This window comes from Schistocerca piceifrons, chromosome 1 (genome assembly GCF_021461385.2).
Source record: "Schistocerca piceifrons isolate TAMUIC-IGC-003096 chromosome 1, iqSchPice1.1, whole genome shotgun sequence".
Lineage (NCBI taxonomy): Eukaryota > Metazoa > Arthropoda > Insecta > Orthoptera > Acrididae > Schistocerca > Schistocerca piceifrons.
In genome coordinates, this window is record NC_060138.1 from 528,771,342 (window position 1) to 528,797,840 (window position 26,499).

At 39.0% G+C, this 26,499-nt stretch overlaps 1 protein-coding gene across 4 annotated transcripts in view; it reads right to left on the reverse strand.

The window, feature by feature from the left end:
* The window catches only part of LOC124798588 (sodium/hydrogen exchanger 7), a 168,313-nt gene that overhangs the window by 85,292 nt on the left and 56,522 nt on the right, over nt 1-26,499 (reverse strand). For all 4 annotated transcript variants that reach the window (XR_007016960.1, XM_047262055.1, XM_047262063.1 and 1 more), the window contains one exon: nt 25,999-26,097. Coding sequence is in view for 3 of the 4 variants with exons in the window: in XM_047262055.1 (XP_047118011.1) it covers nt 25,999-26,097 (99 nt within the window). In the remaining variant the exon portion in view is untranslated. The remainder of the gene's footprint in view (nt 1-25,998; nt 26,098-26,499) is intronic.

Below are 26,499 nucleotides of genomic sequence, written 5' to 3' on the forward strand. Positions count from 1 at the left end.
TTCATTTTTGGCTGCAGCCAATGTTACCTAGCTGATAGTACTGTAGCCACTGTTACCTGCTGTGCTACTGTGTTGTACTTCACTATTTGATACTGTTTCATTTGACTTTGATAAATGTATGTAATGTTGCATTACGATCTTTATTAAACATGTCAATACGCAAGATGATTTCAGTTTTGAATACAAACAACATTCAAGCAATTTTTACCTATGTACATCATATGTTAAAGTGCCTGCAGTGCAGGAGGCAGATGGAGCTTGTTCTCCTTGCACTTCTAACCCTGCCATGGTCTCTGTAAGGGCAAGGCTGCTTCTGTTCTCCAAAACCTTCGAGCATTGGCCACCTTATAGTTAACACATTATATGTGTCAAATACAACAGCACTATGTAATGTACTGAACATATATGTGATGTAAGGTCATTTATTGTCTGGGCTTTATACAAGCATGTATTGAATATGAGGTGTGTGTGTGTGTGTGTGTGTGTGTGTGTGTGTGTGTGTGTGTGTGTGTGTGTGTGATATATAGCTTTATTAATTACATCTTCAACAATTCATAAATGTACAGCAATTAGACCAAAGTTTTTTTGATAATACTCAGAACACAGAAGTAACAGAAAAAAAAGGTTAACAGGCCGGCAACAGTTCTGAATTTCGTACAACAACTTTTGCTTCTACAACAGTATCCAAAATTAAAGCAACAAATGGGTATTTTGTAAGGTTATGTTTCTTTTGCCACAAAATAGTGTAAAGAAGTGATGATAAAGCAGAAACAATGTAAAGAATACAGAATGTAAACAACTGCAACATGCATAATGGTAAACAAAAATGTTCTTAATTTTTTGTAACTTATGGATTTGCACACACATTCTGACCACTGATTAATGCGCTCAGTATGGGGTGTGACCACCTCTAGCAACAATACAGCTATGACAAAGATGGGGCATGTTATGAATGATGTCATCAACCTTATACTGAGGCAATAACACCCATTCTTCTAGCGGAGCTGCTCACAACTCTGAGAGTGATTGGTGGATGCTGACGTGATACAACTTGTCTCCCCAGTGCATCACAGACATGCTCCATGGGATTTAAATAGGGAGAGCAAGCAGACCACATCATGCGTGTAATACCTTCTGTTTCCAAGAAAACATCAACCACCCATTCTCTATGAGGTTGAGTATTAAAGTCCAGCAATACAAAGTCTGTGCACACAGTATCTCACAACAACCGCTTTTAATGTCCCAAGATCTTGCTACGATACCTGACAGCAGTTAAACCTTGCCAGTTCTTTTTTACACCCGTACAATTTCATAATGAGATGTTTGAGTGGTCAACAAAATCCCTGCCCCTCCTCAACAATATAAGTCTCTTTTCCACAATGTTTGGGCCCCGAAATCATGATCCACATTACCTCCAGAAACAAATCCATTGAGAATCACTCTTGAGACCATCTCGGGAATCATCTGTGAGAACAACATCGGGCCACTGTTCGACCATCGACGTGGCATGGCGACAAATCCATTCTAGACATTCCCATCTACGAAGATGCGTCAGAGGTACACATACATTAGGTCTCCAACAATAAAGGTCACTCTGCTGAAGCTTTCTGTACACATTTGCCTTGATATATACCAAGGCGGTGCTGTTGTGGCCGTACAGCCAAATAATGGTCCTCTCTTTCTGATGTGACACGTGGTCGTCCCTCCACTGGTCTTCGGGATAAAGTTTCAGTCTCTGTAAACTGTTGCCACAATTGATAAACAACAAAACAATTCACATTAAGCCATCAAGCCAAATCGGTCTGTGACTGTCCTACTTCCATTCTTCTGAAGACCCTCTACTGCAGAGTCTGGTTGGTGTCTTCTCTGTGCCATATTGCACCCTCTGTGTCTGTGTGCCCAGTGTAAAGTAACCGACCATCGGAACTAATGTTTATCTAAAGCGAAGAGTATGATACCACACTATACCACGTAAGGTTCTATAAACAATTCTTCAGTTATTTAAGAAACCAGTATAACAACCAGTACAACAGCAATTGTGGATTTGGAACTACCCTGATAGACAGGTGTCATGACATCATCATTGGGGTGGTTGTCAGTTGACTGCAATGCCATCTTCCATGCAAAACACATCTGTTGACAGTTTTTATGGTTATATCGTGAATTAAACACACAATGGGGAAATAGTGGTCTGTTGTTTCAATTCTGGACACCAGTGTGTTTGAACATTATCAGTTTCCACATGTTATTGGTCAAGGAGTAAATTTTAGTTTACATATTTCTTCCTTCATAAATAATTTTTGACATCTAATTCTCAGCTGCTTAAGTATGTAATGAACCCGTCTATAAGACACCATAAATCATTCTGACACACTACGCACCAAAAACTTTTGCATGAAAATACATTAGTAGCACAAAAATATTTTGCCCGGTTCAGACCATGTGTGTCCTGTTTTTCTTTTACAATCTCTTTAAGAGTAATGTTTTGGAATGAATTACTTTCATATTTTATGCATTTATGATAGGAGTGTGAGTAAATAATATAAAATGGTAACAGAAGCAAAGTTCTACATGCTTATGATAAAAGGTATATACAACTGAATTTTATTTAAAACTTTATTAAAAATTTGAACAATCATTCTGATACATGTGGCTGGTTTATCATAGAGAACGAATGATTTAACAGCCATTATGAGACATGAAAATAATCCACCCATATCTAACAGTTTAAGCAAACGTTCAGGCAACATTCAAGTCTCTAACATCCATTCACTGTTTTTTAAATTACATAGTACACAACTATGTAAATTTCTGCTCTCTTTTCTGAACACTATCAAATAACCTAACATTTCTGGTGCACCACAAATCAGCACCTCTTTGTTCCTGTAGTCTGTGGCTTTATATTATTGAGCAGTCAATTATTCTTAGTACTGTATGTGCAATTTCTTTTCATCAGAGTGACCAATAAGGTTCAACATAGCTTTCTAGTAGGTTTTACTTGGTGTAATTTTGTGCTTCCAGAAAATTGATCTCCTTTTCCTGTGCAAGCTTCCTTCTAAGATGTGAAGTGTCAGAATGCAAATAGTATGGCACACTGCATTGTCACATGCCCTTCAGAAGCATTCCTTGACTTCATTGTCAGCTTTATCATTCAAACCAAACAGCTTCCTGCATGACCTGGTACCATTTTGAAGTGCAAACCACAAATCTGAGCATATTCAGCTGATGTCTGAGTAGTGACACAAAGGGGAGAATAATTTAACCTTATCAAAATGTTACATCACAAATCAGATGGAGTATGATGGTTTACCAGTGTGTGTGTGTGTGTGTGTGTGTGTGTGTGTGTGTGTGTGTGTGACGTGCACTACAGTGCCTGTAGCCAGCTTAATACCCTCCCAGTGGATGTCGTCAAATATTCTTAAACAAGAAAGTTTGCCTGATATGTGACTGCATAATCCCTTTCCTGAACATACCATTGTTTCAGCCACTGTTGCAAGTGTCCTCTGTAAAACATAAAACCTGTATCTTCTGCTCAAATTTCCTGTCTCCATAATATCAGCTACATTTGATGAGAAGAGCTTGAAAGACTGGACCCAGAACAGAAAATCATGCAAATGTCCACGTAATAAGTAACATTCTATGGGTCTCATGTTGATGATATTCTTTCAATTGCTATAGAAAGAAATCTGACACTTAATACTCTTCCCTGTGAAACACAGATATTTTGGGAGCATTGGTTCAAAAACACATCAAGAACTCTACATCAAAAGTATTGTTTTCTCAGGAGATATTGTAATATAACTGAGCAAGGACCACAAAAATCCCAGTCATGTATTTTCCATAGAATAATATGTTTCAATGTAGTATTATACACTATTTGACAGGGTGTCTGGGCTAGAGGTATACAAAAACATTTGTTTTCATTTCAGTACCTTTATTTGTCCAACATGGTGCACAGAAGCTCAAACATTTTTACGCGTGTTGGTACAGTTCAATGGGGGCATCATTTGAGCTCAACAGATAGCGAAACAGAACTCCATTTCTCGCCGTATGTCCATAAGCGTGACAGGTATTATGGTCTCTACTGCAGCATAGATCCATTGTCTCAAATGTACATCTTGAACCTTTGTTCAGTAAACAACGCCCTTGATAAAATCCCATGCACTGACATCCAATGAAATCAGACTGGAAGACAGAGAGGGCCAGGCCATGGACTCCCCCTTCCAATCCATTGTTTAGGAAACATCTCCCGGAGAAATGTAGTAACAGCACAGTGATAGTGGGTTGGGGCGCCATCCAGCTGGGAAATAATGTCGAGAGGCATTTTTGGAAATGCATAGTTCACCAAGTCAAAACAGGAGGCCCTGTCATTTCAGACCCCATAAAAAAATGGACCAATCATAAAATGTTTACATAATCCCAATTGCACATTAACTTTTGGTGTATCCCTTTTGCATTCAATCACTTCTCCTGGAGTCTCACATCTCCATATTCGAAAGTTACATCAGTTAACTTTGCCTCGGACGTGGAAGGTAGATTCATCAATGAACAGCACTGAGGTAGTTGCCTTTGTCTAAACGATACAACATTTCATTTCAACAGAAAAATCACACTGCCTGCAGTATTCCTTAAGCTTAATGTGATGCAAAACTTGGAATCTGTAACCATGCAGCTGGAGATGTTTGTGAACAGTGTCATGCACCATTGAATGAGGGACAGCTAGTTCCTTACTTGCTTTTCTGACAGACTTACATGGGCTTCTGGTGAATGCTTCCTGCACACAACCCACAATCTCTTCATCCACATGAATTTTAGGATGTTTTCCAACATTTGAAATCAAACTTCACATTTCTCAAAGAGTTCTGTCCCACTGATAAATGGACCTGTGTGTGGGAGAATCCACATTCCATTGACTTCTTGCATGCCACTGAAAAAAGGTTACACATTTTTAACTCTGCTAACCACAGCACACACTGTACCTTCCATTGTGGAGTCCACATGTTGACTGTCATGAGTATGTCTGCCTGCTGCACAAACAGGATTAGTGTGCATGCACCATATGACTCAGTGCTGTTCATGAGATGGTGAGGATCACTTCTTGAAGCCATTGCTGATGATAGCCAACCTTTGCCACTAATCCCCTCCTCATTGACTCCCATGCTTCTGCTGATAGTGTAAAACTCTAAATAGACATTCTGCATCTCTTGGCTTATGTTTGCATTTTCACACTGTATGAATGAAATCAAGTCAAAGTGACATAGGACAACATCAATGTGATAGCTAGAAAGACAAGTGATTAAAGTAACAGAATCAAAAGAATGTGGGATATAAAGAGGGCAGTTATACGAAAGTGACAGAAAGGCATAGTTATGAATTCACTGAACTGGGGCAAGGGGGTGTTAAACAACATTACTGAAATATACTGCATTGTCACTGATCATTTCCTGTTTACTTTGGTAAACTGGATCAAAGTTGTTGCACAAAACCAGTCACACAGTTTTGCTGCATAACTTTTTTGATGAAATATTGGAGTTAGGGTTTAAAGAGATTAATAGAAAAGAAATTGAGGCAATAAGTTTCTGAAGTCTAAGGATTCATGTGGTTGTCAGATGCAAAGTACTACAGAAGATTTCTGCGCCATACATTAGCAGCACAATTAATTACTACTGTAAAATATCTTTTAAGCTATGTATTTCCCTATACAGACTTAAAAATTCAGAAGTGAATCCTGCGCACAAAGAAGAAGAAAGAGTTGATGTTTGTAACTGGCCTATCTCTCTCCAACTACTATTTTCAAACATATTCCAAAAGAAAATTTGCTACAGCATAGTTGTCCACTTCCCTGTGCACAACTTGCATATTCACAGTTCAGATTTATAAATAGTTCTTCAGTTGACATTGAAAAATATTCCTTCTTGCTTGAAATAGTACAAGACATTGATAAAAAGATGTAGCCATTTTCATGCGTTATAGCTTTTAATAGTACATACCCATGTTGCACTGGTATGTTTTCTCATATCATCTAAACACCTTCTACTAAAAATTTCTTTCTTGTTCTGGGATCTAGTAAAGAATTTCCCTGATCCAATTGCCACCCAGTCATGCAGCTATGTTACCTGCCCACCTCCATATCAGTTTCATTACTTTTGATATTTTAATCCAGTTTCTTTCTACAACAATTTTATTTATTTTTCCCGTTTCTCCTGATAATTCCCAGCCCTTTGCTCAATGAGCAATCCTTAGTTTTTGTTTAAAATTCACATCTCATCACCAGAACTCCAAATTTATAATGTGCCTTGACTGAAAATTTTGCTTCACACACATGGGACACTTCAATTTAAAAAGTGATTTAGTTTACTGAAAATAATTCAGGCCATTTTGACTCTTCTGAACATTTCTTTTTTGTTCATCCCGAGAGTGTCTTCAACAGCCCTAAATACAAAAACTTGGCAACCAGTTCTATGGTTTGTTGGTTTGCATTACTTTCTTCCTGATGTGTTTATTCTATACAATTTTAGCTTACTTGAACTGATTCTCAGACATATTACTGAACTTTATTATTTTAGGTCTTCAATTCTTTACTGAAGTTTACATGCATGAGAAGCAAAGAGGACAATGTCATCTGAAAAAAGTGGTTCAGATGTAGTCCATTAACACACATGCACTTTTTGTTTTCCTTATTTAAGATTCTGCAATCTTTGTCTAGGGCTACTGGGGACAGCTGGATTGATATGGAATCTCCTAGCCTGACTTACATTTCAGTTCTGATTACCTCGCTATCCAGACGCAGTTCAATGGAAGCTGTGTCATTGATATATATATTCTTCAGCACTGCAGTATATTGCTAAATAAATCTGAACATAAAAATGGGTAAGGTATTCAGAGGTTTTCAGTCTTTGAGAGTTAAGAAGTGGACTATTGCTTTACAATGTTACATGACAAGAAATCAAACAGTATACGACAAGGCTATTGTAAGCTTCCATACTACAGTCACTTCTCTTTTTACTATATACTACCGATTTGTCTTGAATTGCAGCAGGTATCTCTAAAGCTGCTTTGCTTCCAGAGGATACAAACAAGACTTGATACAGTTCAGGAACAGAATAATATGACAATTCACAGAGGAACAATTCTTCATTCACATCTCATGTGCTGACTTAATTCCAAAATTGAATAAGGTGACAGTGTGGTTCAGGTATTAGGAACCGCATTCATTTCTTCACTCAGATTTAAGCCTTCTGTGGTTTCTCTAAAACATTTAACACAAATGCTGGGACAGTTCCTTGAAAATGCCAGGTAAGACTTTGTCCTCGTTCAAGGAGCACATCCTTCTGCAATCAGATCTCTGAATTGTTTTAACATCAACAATGTTGATAGTAACATCAAACAGGATGATTTCAGACACTGGAGGGATTTCGAACAGTATGGTTTGTTTGCTTTTCCCTGCTGTATAGCAACAAACTGCCATTCATTTTCACTTCAGCGTGCCTGTGATTTTCAGGGCCAGATTGTATTTATCATGCTCTGCAATTCTTATTTTGGGCTGATTGTTTACCTACGTAAATATCTGATGAACAATCTCACTGTTGAAAGCTCACACAACATTGCTGAGTAGAAACTTTCCATTGTTGTGACTGGTGGGACAGTATTATAACTTCAATTGTCAACGAGCTCAGTACCCTACAGTAAGGCGACATTTCCTATACAAGTTTGGCAATTTTTTGTGTAAAGTTATAAAATAAAAACAGGTTTTACAAAATTGTGTATTGTGGGGGGTGGTTTCAGACTGCCTAGGACATATAGAAGCAGGAAAGGTGCTAAAGGATGGTGTAATTATAACCCGGAAGTTTTAGATAAAGCTGTTCACAATATTCTGTGTGGCAATATTCTGTGTGGTTTTTATGAAAAACCTAGGTCAACTTTACAAAATAGAGTGCAGGAAATGCATCAAAAAATTGGGACTATGATCAGTAGTAAATAAGGAAGAAGAAACACTGAAGCACTGTAACTTGAGGGCTGCACATTATGGATTTCCTTCCATGCGGCCATTTGGGCTGTCTTTCAGCCTTAACAGGGGTGGCTGCCAGGTGTCATGGAGGACCACAAAGGTCAGCAGTTTTCTGTAGTGGATGTCAGTTGGGACTAGCTAACCCATCATTCCAATCAGTTGTGGCTGTGACCTATTGTACCTTCGACTTTGCCATCTCTGAGCTATCTGGGCGATGGGGTAGGTCACAGCATTGTTGCATTATGAGAGGCTCCCAACTGTGACAGTGTGCTCACCCTCTGCTGTCCAAAATTATTGTTATGATATTCAATACTGGACTGCTGCATGGCATGCAAATGCAGGTGCACTATTGTGATTGCCAGCAGGACCAGATCCGGAATTCGACCGACAGGAGGCTCTTGATTTTGTCTTGGATGGTGCCTTACAGCAGACTTTGCTAGATTTTCTTTTGACAGCCACCTGGCCCGTTTTTCTAAAAAACCATTTCAGCTGTCCAGATGGGTGACCAGAGCATGCTTTTTCAGGAGTGGATTCAGTGTGCCAGAAGATTTTTCTCCTGTTGATAGACTCAATGCCATACAGGCGGTCCTCTTGCTTGTCATAAAGGAGCAAAGCTGTCAAGTGGTCATCATTCAACATCATGTATGGGCTTGCACAACCTACACACAAAACCTGGCTGCTGCTGCATCAGTTTCCCCAAAGCCCTCTTTTCCCTGCTCACCGTGGCAGTCTCTGCCCCAAACAAACCAGTGGACCAACTGTCACCCCAGCCTCTGCAAACTTCCACCACTCCAGCAGAGCAAGCAGTGTCAACATTGTCTCTTTCAATGGTCAATCCACTATCTCGTTTTATGATAGAGGTCATGGCACAAACTGAGCCATTTTCAGGCCCAAGTGATCTATTGAGGATGCTCGAGTTTAGTATTCCCATCAGTGGACAGAAAGATTGATGCAGTGGAGCTGGTGTGGTTATTGCAACGGAATAGTACACGGCGGTGTCACAGAGTGCGTGGGTGAAGCATGGGATGGGCAAAGTCACTGAACCAAGTGTTCAACTGTTAGCAGTCCTAATGCTGATTTCAGTGCCCATGGACCAAGGCTTCACCTCACACAATGCTCTGTTTTCGTGTATTGACTTGTCAGTTGGTAGCACTGGTCATTTGTTGTTTTGCTCCATGCTCGATCTCTATGTAGTGTTTGGACATTCTGCCATCCCAAAGATTGACTCACATTTCGAGTTTTGTCCCCTATTCTTCCTCAGCAACTGTTGGTTTGTATAGCTTACGTTCCTGTTGACAGTGACTGTTCCTGCATTGTCAAGCATTCCATACATACTAAAGAAAGTAAACAGTTCAACATTGCTATCATGTTGCTTGTGATAATGGAAGATTGGCTGCAGTCACAGGACTGAAACAGCTTATAGCTGGTAGCTGTAAGAGATAGCTATACACAATGCATTAGTTCCTAAAGGGATGCTGACTTGAAATTGACATGTTAGTCAAAATTTGCCAAAAAGCATATTGCAATACAGATGTCACACCAAGAAACAGACAATGACTTCTTTTGGACAAACTGGTATGTCTGTGAGTTAGGAAAATACAATGACAGTGTTCGTTACAGCTTCCCTTTGTCCCAAGTCATCTATTGTCAACAGCCTAACCTACACAGTGGTCTAGACAGTGGAAAGATACCAAATATGATGCAAATGCACATATTACGACATGCTGATACTTAAAAATACACGATTTGGCCATATGAATTAGTGAAGAACATTTCTCAAAGTTTCAAGCAATACACACCTTAGTTAGTATCAGGTACCAATAGTTTGCTTCATACACACTATTTCTAATTTACGTTGAGTTTAAAGGCCTTCAATCACAAGAGATGTTTTTATTTAAAGTACTATGTATTTAGAATGCCAGTTTTTGTTATTTTTACATGGCAATTCCCAAGGGGCTGCTCAAGTTAGCACTTGTAGAGATTTAAAATACTTATAATTTATCTTGTAAAAACATAAATTGGATTTTCTTTCACAAGTTAACATTACTAATAACTGGATGTATGCATTGTTTTAGATATTTATATTTTTTCTAACATACAGGGGGACAAGGAAGGAGCCTTCACGCGCGCACTATCTGAGATAAGAGATTGAGAATCATCTGTCAGATAATGCCAGCATCCCCCGGAAACGTTGCAATAAAAGACAATGGTCAATCCTTCCAACACCGAAAAAGCAAAAAGAATGGGCCCTTCTCAGAGCCAACTCTGACGATTGCAAGCCTAAACATAGAGGGTATCACCAAAAACAAACAACAAATCATATCACAACTTTGCCGCACACACAAATGGGACATACTGTGTATACAAGAAAGAAGGGGCAATAAGACCAGAAATAGAAGGAATGAAATTAACCGTAGAAAATCCACATCCTAAATATGGCAGCGCTGTCCTCACAAAACCTGAGATGGCCATAATATCAACTAACAGAACTACATACAATAACATAGAATTACTGACTGTCGAGTGTAGCACCTTCACCATAATGTCAGTATACAAGCCGCCTGGAGAGAAGTTCAACTTGACTTTGCCGCCAAACTTCAACAACCTGAAAACACAGTTCATCTTAGGAGACTTCAACTGCCACAGCACATCATGGGGCTACAAACATACAGACGACAAGGGACATAAATTAGAGCAGTGGGCGGAAATAAATACCTTATCCCTGATTAATGATCCCAAGCTACCATGCTCATTCAGCAGCAAAATCTGGAAGCACGAATACAACCCTGATATTTGTTTTGTAAGCGCAAACGTGGAAGACCGATGCTTAAAACTGCATATGCACCTCTTCCTAAAACACAACACCGACCTATCGGAATCCAAATATACGCTGCTTTGAGAACAACGAAAATACCATTCCGCAGACGCTTCAACTTTAAAAAAGCTAAATGGGCAGAATATGTTGTGGAACTGGATGCAGAAATAGAAAACCTACACCCAATTCCAGAAAATTATCAAACTTTCGTAGAGACCCTCCAAAAGATTTCTCGAAGACACATACCCCGAGGCTGCAGAGAGCATTTCATCCCAGGTCTCTCCGACGAATCAAAGAACATCGTGAAGGAGTACGAAATGCTTTACGAACAGGACCCCTTTAGTGAAGAAGTAGTCCAATGTGGAGAAACACTAATGGAAATGATTAGTGAATCAAGACAAAGGAAATGGGTTGAAACTCTGGAAAGAATGGATATGACCCACAGTAGCAAAGTCGCTTGAAACTTAATGATGACTTTGGGACAGCTAAACAATGCTCTTCAGTAACACCCAGTCAAATTGCCCATCAGCTCCTACTAAATGGAAAACCCAACAAGAAATGTCAGAAAATAAAAATCAGCAGAATTCAGAGTCAACAGTCAAGCATGTTCAAAATACCATTTACCATGAAAGATCTTAATCATGGAATGAACTCAATGAAAAAGGGGAAAGCAGCGGAAGTCGATGATATATGCGTGGAACAGATCAAACAACTCAGACCTAGTGCCAAGCAATGGATCCTGCAGCTCTTTAATCATTGCTTAAAAATGTGTAAGATCCCAAAGATGTGGAGGAAATCAAAGGTAGTGGCGCTACTCAAACCTGGGAAAGATGCAGGTCAACCGAAGAACTACCACCCAATAGCACTCCTGTGCCATCTGCACAAACTGTATGAACGAATAATCCTAAACCGCATAGCAAATATCACAGACCAAAAGCTCATTCCCCAAAAGGCTGGATTCAGACCCAGGAAATCATGCACCAGTCAAATCCTAGCACTCACAGAACACATAGAGGAAGGGTTTGAAAACAAACAAATAACAGGTGTAGCATTGGTGGACTTAAGTTCTGCATACAACACTGTCAACCACAGAAAGCTCATGGAAAAACTGTACTGTACATTTAAGGATCATCAGTTCACAAAAATCATTGAATCTCTGCTGCAAAACAGACAGTTCTATGTAATGCTGGACGGAAAAAAAAGCCGATGGTGTCGACAAAAGAACGGTCTCGCCCAGGACAGTGTGCTGGCCCCCATACTATTTAACCTATACACCAATGATCAACCAACACCGGAACGTACTACCCATTTCTTGTATGCCGATGATCTGGCCATTACAGCGCAAGGAAATAGCTTCGAGGAAGTAGAAGGGAAATTAGAAAGCTCGCTACACGTAATGTCTGAATACTATAAAGAGAACTCCCTCAAACCAAATCCACCGAAGACACAGGTTAGCGCTTTCCACCTCCGCACAAAACAAGCAAACAGGAAGCTGAACGTCTCCTGGAATGGCAACAAACTGGACCATACAGACAAACCAACATACCTTGGTTTCGTGCTGGACAGATCACTGACGTACAGATATCACTGTGAAAAAACCTGCCAAAAAGTTGCTGCCAGGAACAATATTTTAAGAAAACCGACGAATAGTAAATGGGGAGCTAGTCCGACTGTATTACGAACAACTGTTCAGGCACTTTGCTTCTCCATAGCAGAATATGCATGCCCTGTATGGTCTCGATCCACACATGCCAGAAAAGTCACTACAGTCCTTAATGAAACATGCAGGCTAACAACAGGATGCATGAAACCCACTCCACTTGGGAAAATATACAAAGCAGCTGGATTCTCATCTCCTGAATCCCGAAGAATTGCACACGAACATACAGAAAAATTTAAACAGATTTTCGACGAGAGCTACCCGCTGCATGGTTCTTCATGTGGACGTAGCATACTTAAATCCCGCAAGAGATTTCTTATTAGTGAATTGAACGAGCCTCCGAAGGACTACCCTGCCTCATGAGAAATACCCAGCAGCAGTACATCAAGCTGGAAGATTTGGAGAACACTGAACCGCATCAGAACAGGCGTAGCACCAGTTAAAGCGAACCTAGTTAAATGGGGCTTCAAGGATGAAGGAGACAACAAATGCGACTGTGGTGAAGTTCAGGATATGGAACACCTTCTACAGTGTTCCATCTGCCCCACAAGATCTACCCCTGACGAACTATGGCTCAAGAAGAGAGAAACATTAGACTTGGCCCGACATTGGGCTGAAAGGCTTTGAAACAAATCTCCGGACACGAAAAAGTAAAGTAAGTCTAACATACAAAGGTATTCAAAATGGTATGCTGTGAAAGAAAATCCAGTTAAATGTGCAAAATATGTGATCTGACAAAATAAATTAACTGTAATGCAAGTCTTCACAACTGTTAACAGAGACAGATCATTGGAAAATACCTTCAAAACTAATGACGAAATAATATGTTATTCATTTTGCTGCTACACCTGCATTATATTAAGTTGCTTCATGTCAGGTGCTACACTCACATTTACACAAGTAGTTCAATTTTAAATTTCATATGTTATGCTCATTTTAAATTGGTTCTTGTATTGCTATGCCCTGATAAGTACTATTCTCTTAAGTCTGTTTATGTCACTAAGCTTAAAAACTGCATTATTGTACAGTGCCATTTACTGTTGTACAGGTGTTGATGTGTACAGAATGGCATCTTCATCTTACATTGGTCTTGGTGAAATAGATGTTTTAGCGTTGAATGAGTTATTTAGCATCTTGGAAAGTGAAGATGAATGCCATAGTTCCAATAATGTAGATGGTGATATAAGTGATAAAGAGGCACCAGTAATTTTTCATTATGGTAACGCACATTTGCATGACAATTCATATGCTGGCAATGCAACCTGTGCCTGTGCGCCATGTAAAAAAAAACACCCAGTGAATTTCATCTGAAAGTTGATAAGTTTAGTGAAACAAGTTCTGGTTTCAAAGAGACATTCTGTTCTGTGAACAATGAATCTGAAATATTAAAAAATTTTGCATGTTTTGTTGCTCAGGAACTCACAAGTAAAACTGCTTTTAACATGAATAGACACTTTTAGTATTTGATTTTTCATACAGGTCCAGCATTGTCTAGGGTACAAAAATGAAAAGACACAAATTCTAAAGAAATTTACTTGTTTTTAGCACTAACCTTGCTAATTGCTAGGAATAGAGAACTAAGCGTGAATGACTGTTTGTCTACTGATAAATTGCTGCAAACTCCAGTTTTTAGTGAACAATGCTGAGAGACCACTATTTATTGTTACTTAGATTGCTACACTTCTGTGATAATGATAAGCCCGGACCAAATAACAGACTACAAGATACCATCTTACTTCTGGAGATATTGAAGCAAATATGTTTTTTTTTTTTTTGTTTTGGAACCATATACTTTTTATAACTGCATTCGATAGTTCTTGAGAAGACAATTACAATTCATTAATGTTGATGTTGAAATCTGTTGTAAAAAAAATTGAGAAATGTCCTAAATTGTGAGACCACGGTGGCTGGAAATGGAATTTGCGGTACAAACACAACCAAGCAGGCACCTTGCACCAGGCTCCTTAGCTGTATACTGTAAGGTAGGCATGCACTATGAGGATGAATCTTTATTTCCCCTTGAACAAACGTAGACCTAAATGCATGTTCACCTACGAATGTTGTATATGGGCATACGACATAGGCTGTAATCTAGCGCATCAAAAAGGGCTTAGGAAAACTACTTCACATTTGTGTATCCTCACAGGTTTACACGAGCTGAAACAGAGAAATCAACTCTTCATTATTAAAGGATAAAGAGGTGTTATACACTGCAAAAAGCAACTACTGTATTAAATTCTAAATGTTAGGATGAAGATTTGACCTATCTTTTCCTGTATGTGACTGTGTGCGTCTTGAAGGTAAAATACATGCTGTCGGACAACTGTCTCTACCTAAGCTGCTCTAAATACATCATATGGGATGAATTCATTGAACTAAATATTTTACTCAAAATACTTTCATGACCACCCATACACCGAAAAATAAATATTTTCCTTAACAAAATGATGGTTCACACTCAATGAATGTATGTGCTGACAGTGTTATCAGATACGTGCCGTGCACGCAGTCAACTTACTTGACATTGTAATGAAATTTCATACACATGTAAATGTAATAAACAATTTACTAACACTGATTTGGTAAACGCTCAAATTACATAACAAATTTTGTCTTAATAAAGAACAAAATTACCTCTACAGGGAGGAAAAGAATAAATAACTTTATTCTTTACTGAAGCACCTGTTCAAACTGTTGATCATGGACTGGAAGGCACATTTACAATCGGCATTCAAAAGAAGAGTGAACGGATATAATTACAGTGGATGATATGGTAGATCATGCACTGGCGATTTGATGAAACATATTGTCTGGCGTAGTTGGAGTTCCCCCCATGAACCATGGACCTTGCCGTTGGTGGGGAGGCTTGCGTGCCTCAGCGATACAGATAGCCGTACCGTAGGTGCAACCACAACGGAGGGGTATCTGTTGAGAGGCCAGACAAACGTGTGGTTCCTGAAGAGGGGCAGCAGCCTTTTCAGTAGTTGCAAGGGCAACAGTCTGGATGATTGACTGATCTGGCCTTGTAACAATAACCAAAACGGCCTTGTTGTGCTGGTACTGCGAACGGCTGAAAGCAAGGGGAAACTACAGCCGTAATTTTTCCCGAGGGCATGCAGCTTTACTGTATGATTACATGATGATGGCGTCCTCTTGGGTAAAATAGTCCCCCATTCGGATCTCCGGGCGGGGACTACTCAAGAGGATGTCGTTATCAGGAGAAAGAAAACTGGCGTTCTACGGATCGGAGCGTGGAATGTCAGATCCCTTAATCGGGCAGGTAGGTTAGAAAATTTAAAAAGGGAAATCGATAGGTTGAAGTTAGATATTGTGGGAATTAGTGAAGTTCGGTGGCAGGAGGAACAAGACTTCTGGTCAGGTGACTACAGGGTTATAAACACAAAATCAAATAGGGGTAATGCAGGAGTAGGTTTAATAATGAATAGGAAAATAGGAATGCGGGTAAGCTACTACAAACAGCATAGTGAACGCATTATTGTGGCCAAGATAGATACGAAGCCCACGCCTACTACAGTAGTACAAGTTTATATGCCAACTAGCTCTGCAGATGACGAAGAAATTGAAGAAATGTATGATGAAATAAAAGAAATTATTCAGATTGTGAAGGGAGACAAAAATTTAATAGTCATGGGTGACTGGAATTCGAGTGTAGGAAAAGGGAGAGAAGGAAACATAGTAGGTGAATATGGATTGGGGGACAGAAATGAAAGAGGAAGCCGCCTGGTCGAATTTTGCACAGAGCACAACATAATCATAACTAACACTTGGTTTAAGAATCATGAAAGAAGGTTGTATACATGGAAGAACCCTGGAGATACTAAAAGGTATCAGATAGATTATATAATGGTAAGACAGAGATTTAGGAACCAGGTTTTAAATTGTAAGACATTTCCAGGGGCAGATGTGGACTCTGACCACAATCTATTGGTTATGACCTGTAGATTAAAACTGAAGAAACTGCAAAAAGGTGGGAATTTAAGGAGATGGGACCTGGATAAACTAAAAGAACCAGAGGTTGTACAGAGATTCAGGGAGAGCATAAGGGAGCAATTGACAGGAATGGGGGAAATAAATACAGTAGAAAAAGAATGGGTAGCTTTGAGGGATGAAGTAGTGAAGGCAGCAGAGGATCAAGTGGGTAAAAAGACGAGGGCTAGTAGAAATCCTTGGGTAACAGAAGAAATATTTAATTTAATTGATGAAAGGAGAAAATATAAAAATGCAGTAAGTGAAACAGGCAAAAAGGAATACAAACGTCTCAAAAATGAGATCGACAGGAAGTGCAAAATGGCTAAGCAGGGATGGCTAGAGGACAAATGTAAGGATGTAGAGGCCTATCTCACTAGGGGTAAGATAGATACCGCCTACAGGAAAATTAAAGAGACCTTTGGAGATAAGAGAACGACTTGTATGAATATCAAGAGCTCAGATGGAAACCCAGTTCTAAGCAAAGAAGGGAAAGCAGAAAGGTGGAAGGAGTATATAGAGGGTCTATACAAGGGCGATGTACTTGAGGACAATATTATAGAAATGGAAGAGGATGTAGATGAAGATGAAATGGGAGATATGATACTGCGTGAAGAGTTTGACAGAGCACTGAAAGACCTGAGTCGAAACAAGGCCCCCGGAGTAGACAATATTCCATTGGAACTACTGACGGCCGTGGGAGAGCCAATCCTGACAAAACTCTACCATCTGGTGAGCAAGATGTATGAAACAGGCGAAATACCCTCAGACTTCAAGAAGAATATAATAATTCCAATCCCAAAGAAAGCAGGTGTTGACAGATGTGAAAATTACCGAACTATCAGCTTAATAAGTCACAGCTGCAAAATACTAACACGAATTCTTTACAGACGAATGGAAAAACTAGTAGAAGCCAACCTCGGGGAAGATCAGTTTGGATTCCGTAGAAACACTGGAACACGTGAGGCAATACTGACCTTACGACTTATCTTAGAAGAAAGATTAAGGAAAGGAAAACCTACGTTTCTAGCATTTGTAGACTTAGAGAAAGCTTTTGACAATGTTGACTGGAATACTCTCTTTCAAATTCTAAAGGTGGCAGGGGTAAAATACAGGGAGCGAAAGGCTATTTACAATTTGTACAGAAACCAGATGGCAGTTATAAGAGTCGAGGGACATGAAAGGGAAGCAGTGGTTGGGAAGGGAGTAAGACAGGGTTGTAGCCTCTCCCCGATGTTGTTCAATCTGTATATTGAGCAAGCAGTAAAGGAAACAAAAGAAAAATTCGGAGTAGGTATTAAAATTCATGGAGAAGAAATAAAAACTTTGAGGTTCGCCGATGACATTGTAATTCTGTCAGAGACAGCAAAGGACTTGGAAGAGCAGTTGAATGGAATGGACAGTGTCTTGGAAGGAGGATATAAGATGAACATCAACAAAAGCAAAACAAGGATAATGGAATGTAGTCTAATTAAGTCGGGTGATGCTGAGGGAATTAGACTAGGAAATGAGGCACTTAAAGTAGTAAAGGAGTTTTGCTATTTGGGGAGCAAAATAACTGATGATGGTCGAAGTAGAGAGGGTATAAAATGTAGGCTGGCAATGGCAAGGAAAGCGTTTCTGAAGAAGAGAAATTTGTTAACATCCAGTATTGATTTAAGTGTCAGGAAGTCATTTCTGAAAGTATTCGTATGGAGTGTAGCCATGTATGGAAGTGAAACATGGACGATAAATAGTTTGGACAAGAAGAGAATAGAAGCTTTCGAAATGTGGTGCTACAGAAGCATGCTGAAGATTAGATGGGTAGATCACATAACTAATGAGGAAGTATTGAATAGGATTGGGGAGAAGAGAAGTTTGTGGCACAACTTGACCAGAAGAAGGGATCGGTTGGTAGGACATGTTCTGAGGCATCAAGGGATCACCAATTTAGTATTGGAGGGCAGCGTGGAGGGTAAAAATCGTAGAGGGAGACCAAGAGATGAATACACTAAGCAGATTCAGAAGGATGTAGGTTGCAGTAGGTACTGGGAGATGAAAAAGCTTGCACAGGATAGAGTAGCATGGAGAGCTGCATCAAACCAGTCTCAGGACTGAAGACCACAACAACAACAACAGTTGGAGTTCTGTCATAGACTGCATCTCTAAGTGCTCCTCAAAGAAAGAAAAAACCAAGAGGAGTCAAATCGGGGGACCTCGCAGGCCATTAGACAACAGAATTTCGTACTACCCAATGTCCAGGAAAGTTCTCATTTAGTATCTGCGGTGCAATATGGGACGAGTGAGCTGGACAACCGTCTTATTGCAGCCACATACACTACCGAATATCCAGCGGTAGCTCTTCTAGAAGGAGCAGCAGAAGGTTCGTCAGAAAACATGCGGTCTAATGTCCATTTAGAATGCCCGAGATGAAGTAAGATCCCACAATCTAATTTCCTATGACAATGCACCACATGTTTATGCTCCATGCCTACTGATGTTGCACCTGACGAAGCCAGTGTGGATTTTTAGCTGTCCAGCAGAGCGTGTTATGTGAGTTTACATTAGTGTGGGTAGTAAACATTGCTTAATCAGTAAAGAGCACACACTGGAAAAGACAGACAGTTGTCTCTCAGCTGCTGAAGGGCAAACTGACTAAATTCTGTATGTAATAGAGTGCCTGATGAGGTAACAGATGATAGGGATGGAAATTCTCTCAATGCAGGATGCAAAATACACTCATCTGTGTGATTCCTCATTCCTTGGCAATACATCTTGTACCATAGTGTCGATTCATTAGCGTCATAGCAAGAACAGCTTCTTTGTGTTCTCTGAGAGCTGTAGTCTCCTTTCTTGTCCTCTTTTTGACATTCAAGCAGCCTGTCCGCACTGGCATCTCAATAATTTGTGCAATTGTCTGCCGCATCAGAAATTGGTGATCTGGATCGATAGCCCTATATCACTGTAATGTTTTCTATGGCATTTCTTTGACATTCACAAAATAAAAGTGGTTTATCTTACTTCTCCTCACTGATGTACACGTTTGCACGCAATGAATGCTGAAGCACAAATGAGCACTCTGTTATGCAGACAAAAAGTAAAGCACGCAAAAGTGTTGACCTTCTGACACACCGTAGCATGAGAGCTTTATTTGGCGGTGTTTGCACCTCTAATGTCAATTCCGGCAGCCACGGTGCTCTCAAATTATGACATTTCTTGAATTTTTATGACAGATTTCAATGTCAATATTAACAAACGCTATATCGCTGCAATTGTCTTTCTAAGAGCTATTGAATGCAGTTATAAAAAGTACAATGTTCCATCCAGTGTTTTTTTCCTAAAAAAAAGTTTGAGGGTAATTCGACATTGGATATAATGCAGTGAAAATTACTTATAACTGAAGCATAGGATACCACCCATCTGCTTTTAGCCATGACGTCATCAACATCATCATGTAGCGGGAGCGCAGAGACATCTATCGGTAGCTCGGCATTTGAGAGTACGCATATCCGTTTAGCACTACCATCGCCCACTATTAGCGGGCGTGCGAGGGCACTACATGCTTGTTGAACTGGTTGCCAGCGATTCAGCTGTCGAGAACAGCTGCCGCAGCTTTGAAATGCTTAAAACAGTCAATGACGTCACTTTTCCCACCAAAAACTGCACTGGTATCGTTCGTATTGCAATTACCAACACGAAAAAATGAAATAAAAAATTTACGTCCGTGAAATAAATCTTTGGCACTCTTCCAAGTTCTCAACATCATAAAAAAATTATTTTGTCGACGAAAAAGTTTAGGCGTACGCATCCCCCAGCGTTCCCCCAGAAAAACAGCACTGGTTCCATCCAAAAAAAATGTACTTGTTTCAATATTTTCGTTGATACCAGTGCCAGAAACATTAACACATGTCACTCGACACACTAACATCTGCTGAAAACTGCATTTCGATATGTATAATCATTAACAAAATGGGTGTCTTAGATGATTAACCGTGTGTGTGTGTGTGTGTGTGTGTGTGTGTGTGTGTGTGTGTGTGTGTGTGTCAATTTTCTACAAACGCTCAAATGTTTGAGGATGAACACACTTATCTTAATCAGTTTATCATGGATAATGGGGCCTTTATGAAGTGATATTCATTTACAGAAGAGTAACAAAACAGCTTGACCATATTCAGCATATATTAAATTGTAAAAAGTCATGCTGCAGAAAATCCAATATTAATACAGCTTTTTAGTTCTGAGATGAATTCAAATTACTGTATCCACATGAATGAGAGTTTATACGTTCTTTCTAACCATTTTATTCATTAAAATGTATTTAAGACCGGATGTAACAATCTTTGCACTATATGTAAGCACTTCTTAGTTTCAAACCTTCTTGTAGATCAACAACTTGTCTATGATTGCCCACAAATTGATGCTCCCCACATTCAGTGATGTATTTTTCTAGTCACTTTATGCAATACTTTGTTCATCATATGTTTAACCATAATGTAAACAAACGCATGCTCAGCACGCTCAATGTTTGCTTGTAGGGTGCAGTGTACCTATACCAGATGATGCCACAACACCAGAAATAGGACCTACTTATGAATCAGTTATTTCATTGTAATTTTAGTATGAATGACACAATGAAGCACTTTAAAACATGGAGAGTCTTCACTGTTATTGCCAATCAAAATTTTAACTGTTCAATTTGTGTAGTTTTTGTTTCAAATCTCACTGCATAATCAGTTTGTCTGTCCAGTTAGGTGTCCTTATGCAGCCATGTCCTCCATATATACTATAAAAATTTGTTAATTTCCTTTATATTCTGCAGAGAAAAAGGCATGGAAGACCATTTTTCACAAAAATCGTGTTTCTACTCAGGTTTCTGTGTTGACTGTTTTACGTGCATGGGAAGATAAAAAAGAACACAGGTAAACTATAGATTTTTGAAATCTCAACAGTATGCTCTTACGCAATACTTTCATGGAGTGGATCCTAGCAATGAGAAGGGCAGCACACTTTGAAGTCAAATGCAACACAAAGGTGATGTGCGACCTGCAGTACAAACATATAATAATCATATGCAACTGTACTCAGCAAGGTGTTATGTTCCACAGGAAAGAGACTCCAATGTGGAGTAATGTTACTTCTGTGATAAACTTATGATGAATGGAGTATAATACTCTTGTGTCTTTGCTGTTACAGTATCTACTTCCTCATTTTTTTCACTCCTAATTTGTTTTTATAAGTAAATATTACTATTTTTCACTTTTGCAGTGAGCTACATCTCTTCTTGTCCTTCAAGAAATATATTATAGAATACAAAAACCTTTTTTAAAAAATTGTATTGATAATTTACTGTAAATCTGCTGAGTGAATGGATCAGTCTTTCAGATACAACTTCTCACTATCAGACTTAATTATAAAGTGCACTTGACTCAAGACATATAAATGTTTTATAAATCTTATTTTGTATTACAGATTTAGAAGAATCACAAACAAGACATCACAGTCAGAATAAAGCATACTCATGATATCACATCATCATCATCAGACACATATATTTATAAACATGAATATATTTATGCCACTTAGTGGTGACATACATTATGTATTTATCAGAAAATCATACAAAATGTCAAAACATACCAGATGTAAGCACTGGTCAAGTAGTAGTTTTGACTACATGAAATTCTGAGCTTCAACACTTAACTGGCTGTGAATATCTGCTTCCTCCTTCGAGAATGATTGCATGCAACAAGAAAGTTGCAAAAAACTTCATCTGACAGTGAAGAGACAATATAATGTATGATACATTGAAATATTTGGTGATCCTCAAAGTGACCAGAATAAATGCATTCCTTTAAATGTTCATATTTCTGAAAGACTGCAGAAGCAAATGTTTCAGGGAAGTAAGCACACTGTGGAGTGTGTACATGCAATGTAATAACTACTGCTTCCTAAGAACTATCACTCACAAGTCATGCAAACTCTGTGTTCCAAACATGGACAAGACCAATACTGTCTTATGTTGGGTGAGTTACACAATGCCTGTTAATTACCCATGCTGTGATACAGGGATAACCAAACTTGTGCAATGATTACAACATTTACATGGAACATTTTTAGAAATATAAATTATTTTTTATAAAAAGTCAAAGACTGTGTGTGTGTGTGTGTGTGTGTGTGTGTGTGTGTGTGTGTGTGTGTGTAGAGAGAGACAAGCGGAAAAATACAGAGCAAATATGATAGTAAAAAATTACAATGTGAAAGGATTCATGCAAAGCAGACAATTTAACAACCAAATTACATGCTCAAAAACTAATGCGGAAAATATCACAGCTCACAGCAGCACTGCTCAGAAACAGAGATACTACAGTTTATTTTTACTATCATCAGATTGAGGGATTAATAATGATGAATAAAAAGGCCCTTCTGATTAACATTGCAACTTCAAGAATGTAGTCAAATACATACATAGTAACTACAGCTTGGTAACATACAGTATTTTGTACATACAAGAATAATACATATGGTATACAAACACAAAAGGAAATAAAATTAGGGCCAAGATATTTTTTTCTAGCAGTGCTGTAACACAAGAGCTACCCAATTTTGCCATTAAATGGAAAGTCTGGTGCAGAACACACATCATCGGTGAAGTATAGATAACTACTCATCACACAGTTGACATGTTCAGTGGGCAACAGGCACATAAACAACATATAAATTTCTGTCAAGCCTTCAGGACGTGTCTTCCCTCACATCTCTCTCTCTCTCTCTCTCTCTCTCTCTCTCTCTCTCTCTCTCTCTCTCTCTCTCACCCCCCCCCCCCCCCCCCACACACACACACACAAAATTCATCCCAAATGAAAACCCACCGACAAACTGTGGCCAAGAGTAAAGTTGGTCATCCAGTGGCAACCCACTGAGCACAACATTCTCAATTTCAATGGATGCTTCACAACTCATGTCTCCCACTTCCGAGTGCCACCGACAGGATGGGTTCACCTGTGCTACACTTCAACCCTTCCCACTAACCCATCTTTCCCCTTCCTCACTCCTTGTTCTTCTTATCCACTCTGCCAGCAGGTTTGCAAAACAGGGTCAATGTAGCTGGCCAAGACAAGGTAGTTGTGATATTGTGTGCGCTTGCTTTGTCCAACGACATTGTCTGAACACTAGGTAACAATTTGAATCTTGCTCTTGTGCCTAATGACTGCTCAATTCTCCTTTTATTTACCTAATGTGATCTAAAAACAGTTTACAAAAATGTACAAAGTTTATGTTCTCAATTTTTTATTCATTGTAATGAGCCAACTGTCTGTACTGAATAAAAAGTTATGTTTCAGCTGCTGCTGACAGGATTTCACAAAGACATTATTGTGCCATTGACAGTTTTAGCATTCATACAATTCATGTTGGCTTAAAGGACCAATATCTCAATTTATTTATTTATTTAGTTTTCTGTTGCAGTTGCATATACTCTTTAATGGTAACTAGTTTTAAATGGTTGCATTCACTTTCAAACCATTACCTGCATCTGTGACATTTGACTGTAGTGGAACTCCCAGGGAACATTCAAAAGACTTGTTCATGTACTAGGCCAGTATTTTTCATATTTTAGTTTTGTACCTGCAATATGGTGGCAAGACAACAAAGAGTGTAAAGAGGTTGCTTCAATATGAGTTGGATTCTTGATCATCTTTTTGACTTTGGCAAAAAAGGAGCAATGGGACTTATTTCATAGTAGCTGAAGTTTGATTTATCCAGCACTAACTGTGTGTTTTTTACAACACCACTAGCATATCTAGTTTGTCGTTTGAGCATTTAGAACATGACTACTCACAATTTAAGGTTGCTTTATAAACCATTTCCAGATTTACAGTGAAAGATGGACAAGAAGTACTGTCCTGAAAAGATATGTTGTATAAATAGGAAAATTCCATTCAGAAATTTATTAAAATCACAAAGAGACAGTGTTCAGCTGCTGAGTGTGCTCTACAGAATGACTCCACAGACCTGAGTGTCTGGTACACCACATGGGCTGTTTGGATCCTCCCATTCAGTGCTTCATTTACTGACCTATAGAGATAGGATTTCACTCTCCTACATATCATTGCATCCCACCATCTGCTTGGACCTAACCCCCATTTACAATGCCCCCCCCTTTTTTTTCAATGTTACAGTGTAATTATTTATTTAATTCCTTATTTCTAATTTTATCTGGAACCCCTACATTTTTCACTTTACCACCTATTTCATAATTGCACTGTTAAGCCCTTTATTTCCACAGGGGGAAAAAAAGGTTATTGTACCCTATCAGACACACAATCAATATTAATGGTAACAAAACTTTTTCATTATTTTAAATCTGCAAGTTCACTGTTTTCAGTTAAACTGAAGTCTACGAGAAAGCTAAGCGTCCACACATGCATATGCCCATTCTGTAATGCCCTTATCAAAATGTAGATACTTGCACTGCGGGCTTACTTTTGGACATCCAACATTAGACTATTAGCGAAAACAACATTTTGTGAAACAGGGTGGTTGACAAGTGCTCAACTTCAATAGGTGAAATATTTAGTACTGCTGTCATCACAACTGGTGGGTCCCTCTCAATAAGGGGTCTGAGTGACATGCTCTTCTTTTCTAACCTTCCCCAATACACCCCTCTCCCCTCCCTGAAGAAGGAGCTAATAGTTACTGAAGCTAGAACAGAGTGCTTGCTTTTATGTGTGAATTGGCAGTATTAAATATTTACTTCCTGAAGATAAATGCTAGTCACTAATGCTGGCTCACAAAACGTTTTGGCTTTCTCAAGGGAATTTTCCTTGATACACACTATACCATTACTGGGGTGTTAAGACTTCAACATACACAGGATTCAGTCACACATTTGATGAGTATGTCTTCTTTATCTAATACCTAAAAATTATGTTTTATCCTTCTAATGCAGGGACAGTAGCACACGCTGTGTCAAAGGTCCATTTGCTTGCGAAAGTGAGGAATGTGTGTATTCAGTGAAGTACACTTGAATCGTAAACAAAAGTCTACGAACTTAATAAAAACAGAGAGCGGGGGGAATCGTGAAAAGCCTCCCTGCAATGGAAAATGCTGAATGAAAGTAACAACTAATCACATTAATCACCTGTTAACACAATATCATTATACAAATCTGAAAATAACAGAGACCATCCAGTTTAAAGAAATGGTAACATAAATTAGAAAATCACTTTTTATAACAGCATTTCAATCAGTTTAAGAAAATATGTACAGAATGTCACAGAAAAAAGTTCAATGTTAAGTTTACTACTGTGATCATTTACTGGATGCTACATTTTCCAAACTCATAACCACTTTGCTCAAACTATACGGGCCAAAACTTAAGAATAAATAGGTTAGTAGTTGGATCTGGAAACAACAGTAATGCTAAGGTGTATTAAGCTGAAAAATACTGCAAAACATGGTTGTAACAATGAGATCTACATTGAACAGGACACGACATTCATACACAGCTGTTACTCAGATTTAAAAATTAACTAGCAATAAAATACTTACTCTCGCACCACTGGATCGACGGTGATTTGTGTAACTGACATCATTGTCATCTATACACAAATCGGAATCAGAATCCATTTGTGATCTGGAACGATTATCCTGAAAGTTAATTACTGTATTAATTTCAGAACTAGCAATTTGACAGACAAGTACATCATGGCATATGACAAAACAGTCTTTCATACTACTGTCCAATCCACAAACGATGGCGGTTTGCACATGCCGAGGCACGGACAGGGATCACATTGTTGATGATTCCCAGTGACAGCTGCACTACATGCATGTGCGTGCTTTCCGCTTGAAGAAAGCGTGTCTCTCGCTTGCTTATGCAGAATTTATCACTTACCACCACCATCAGTGATGCCAACTCTCAACAAATGAAATAGAAATTCACTAAACAACTCACTGTGATCATGTTTAATGCTTGGATTGGCGACAGCATTCACAGCAGAGTGCTCAGAACACTTACGAATGCTCGCTGGCTGTTGGAGAATGCATGAT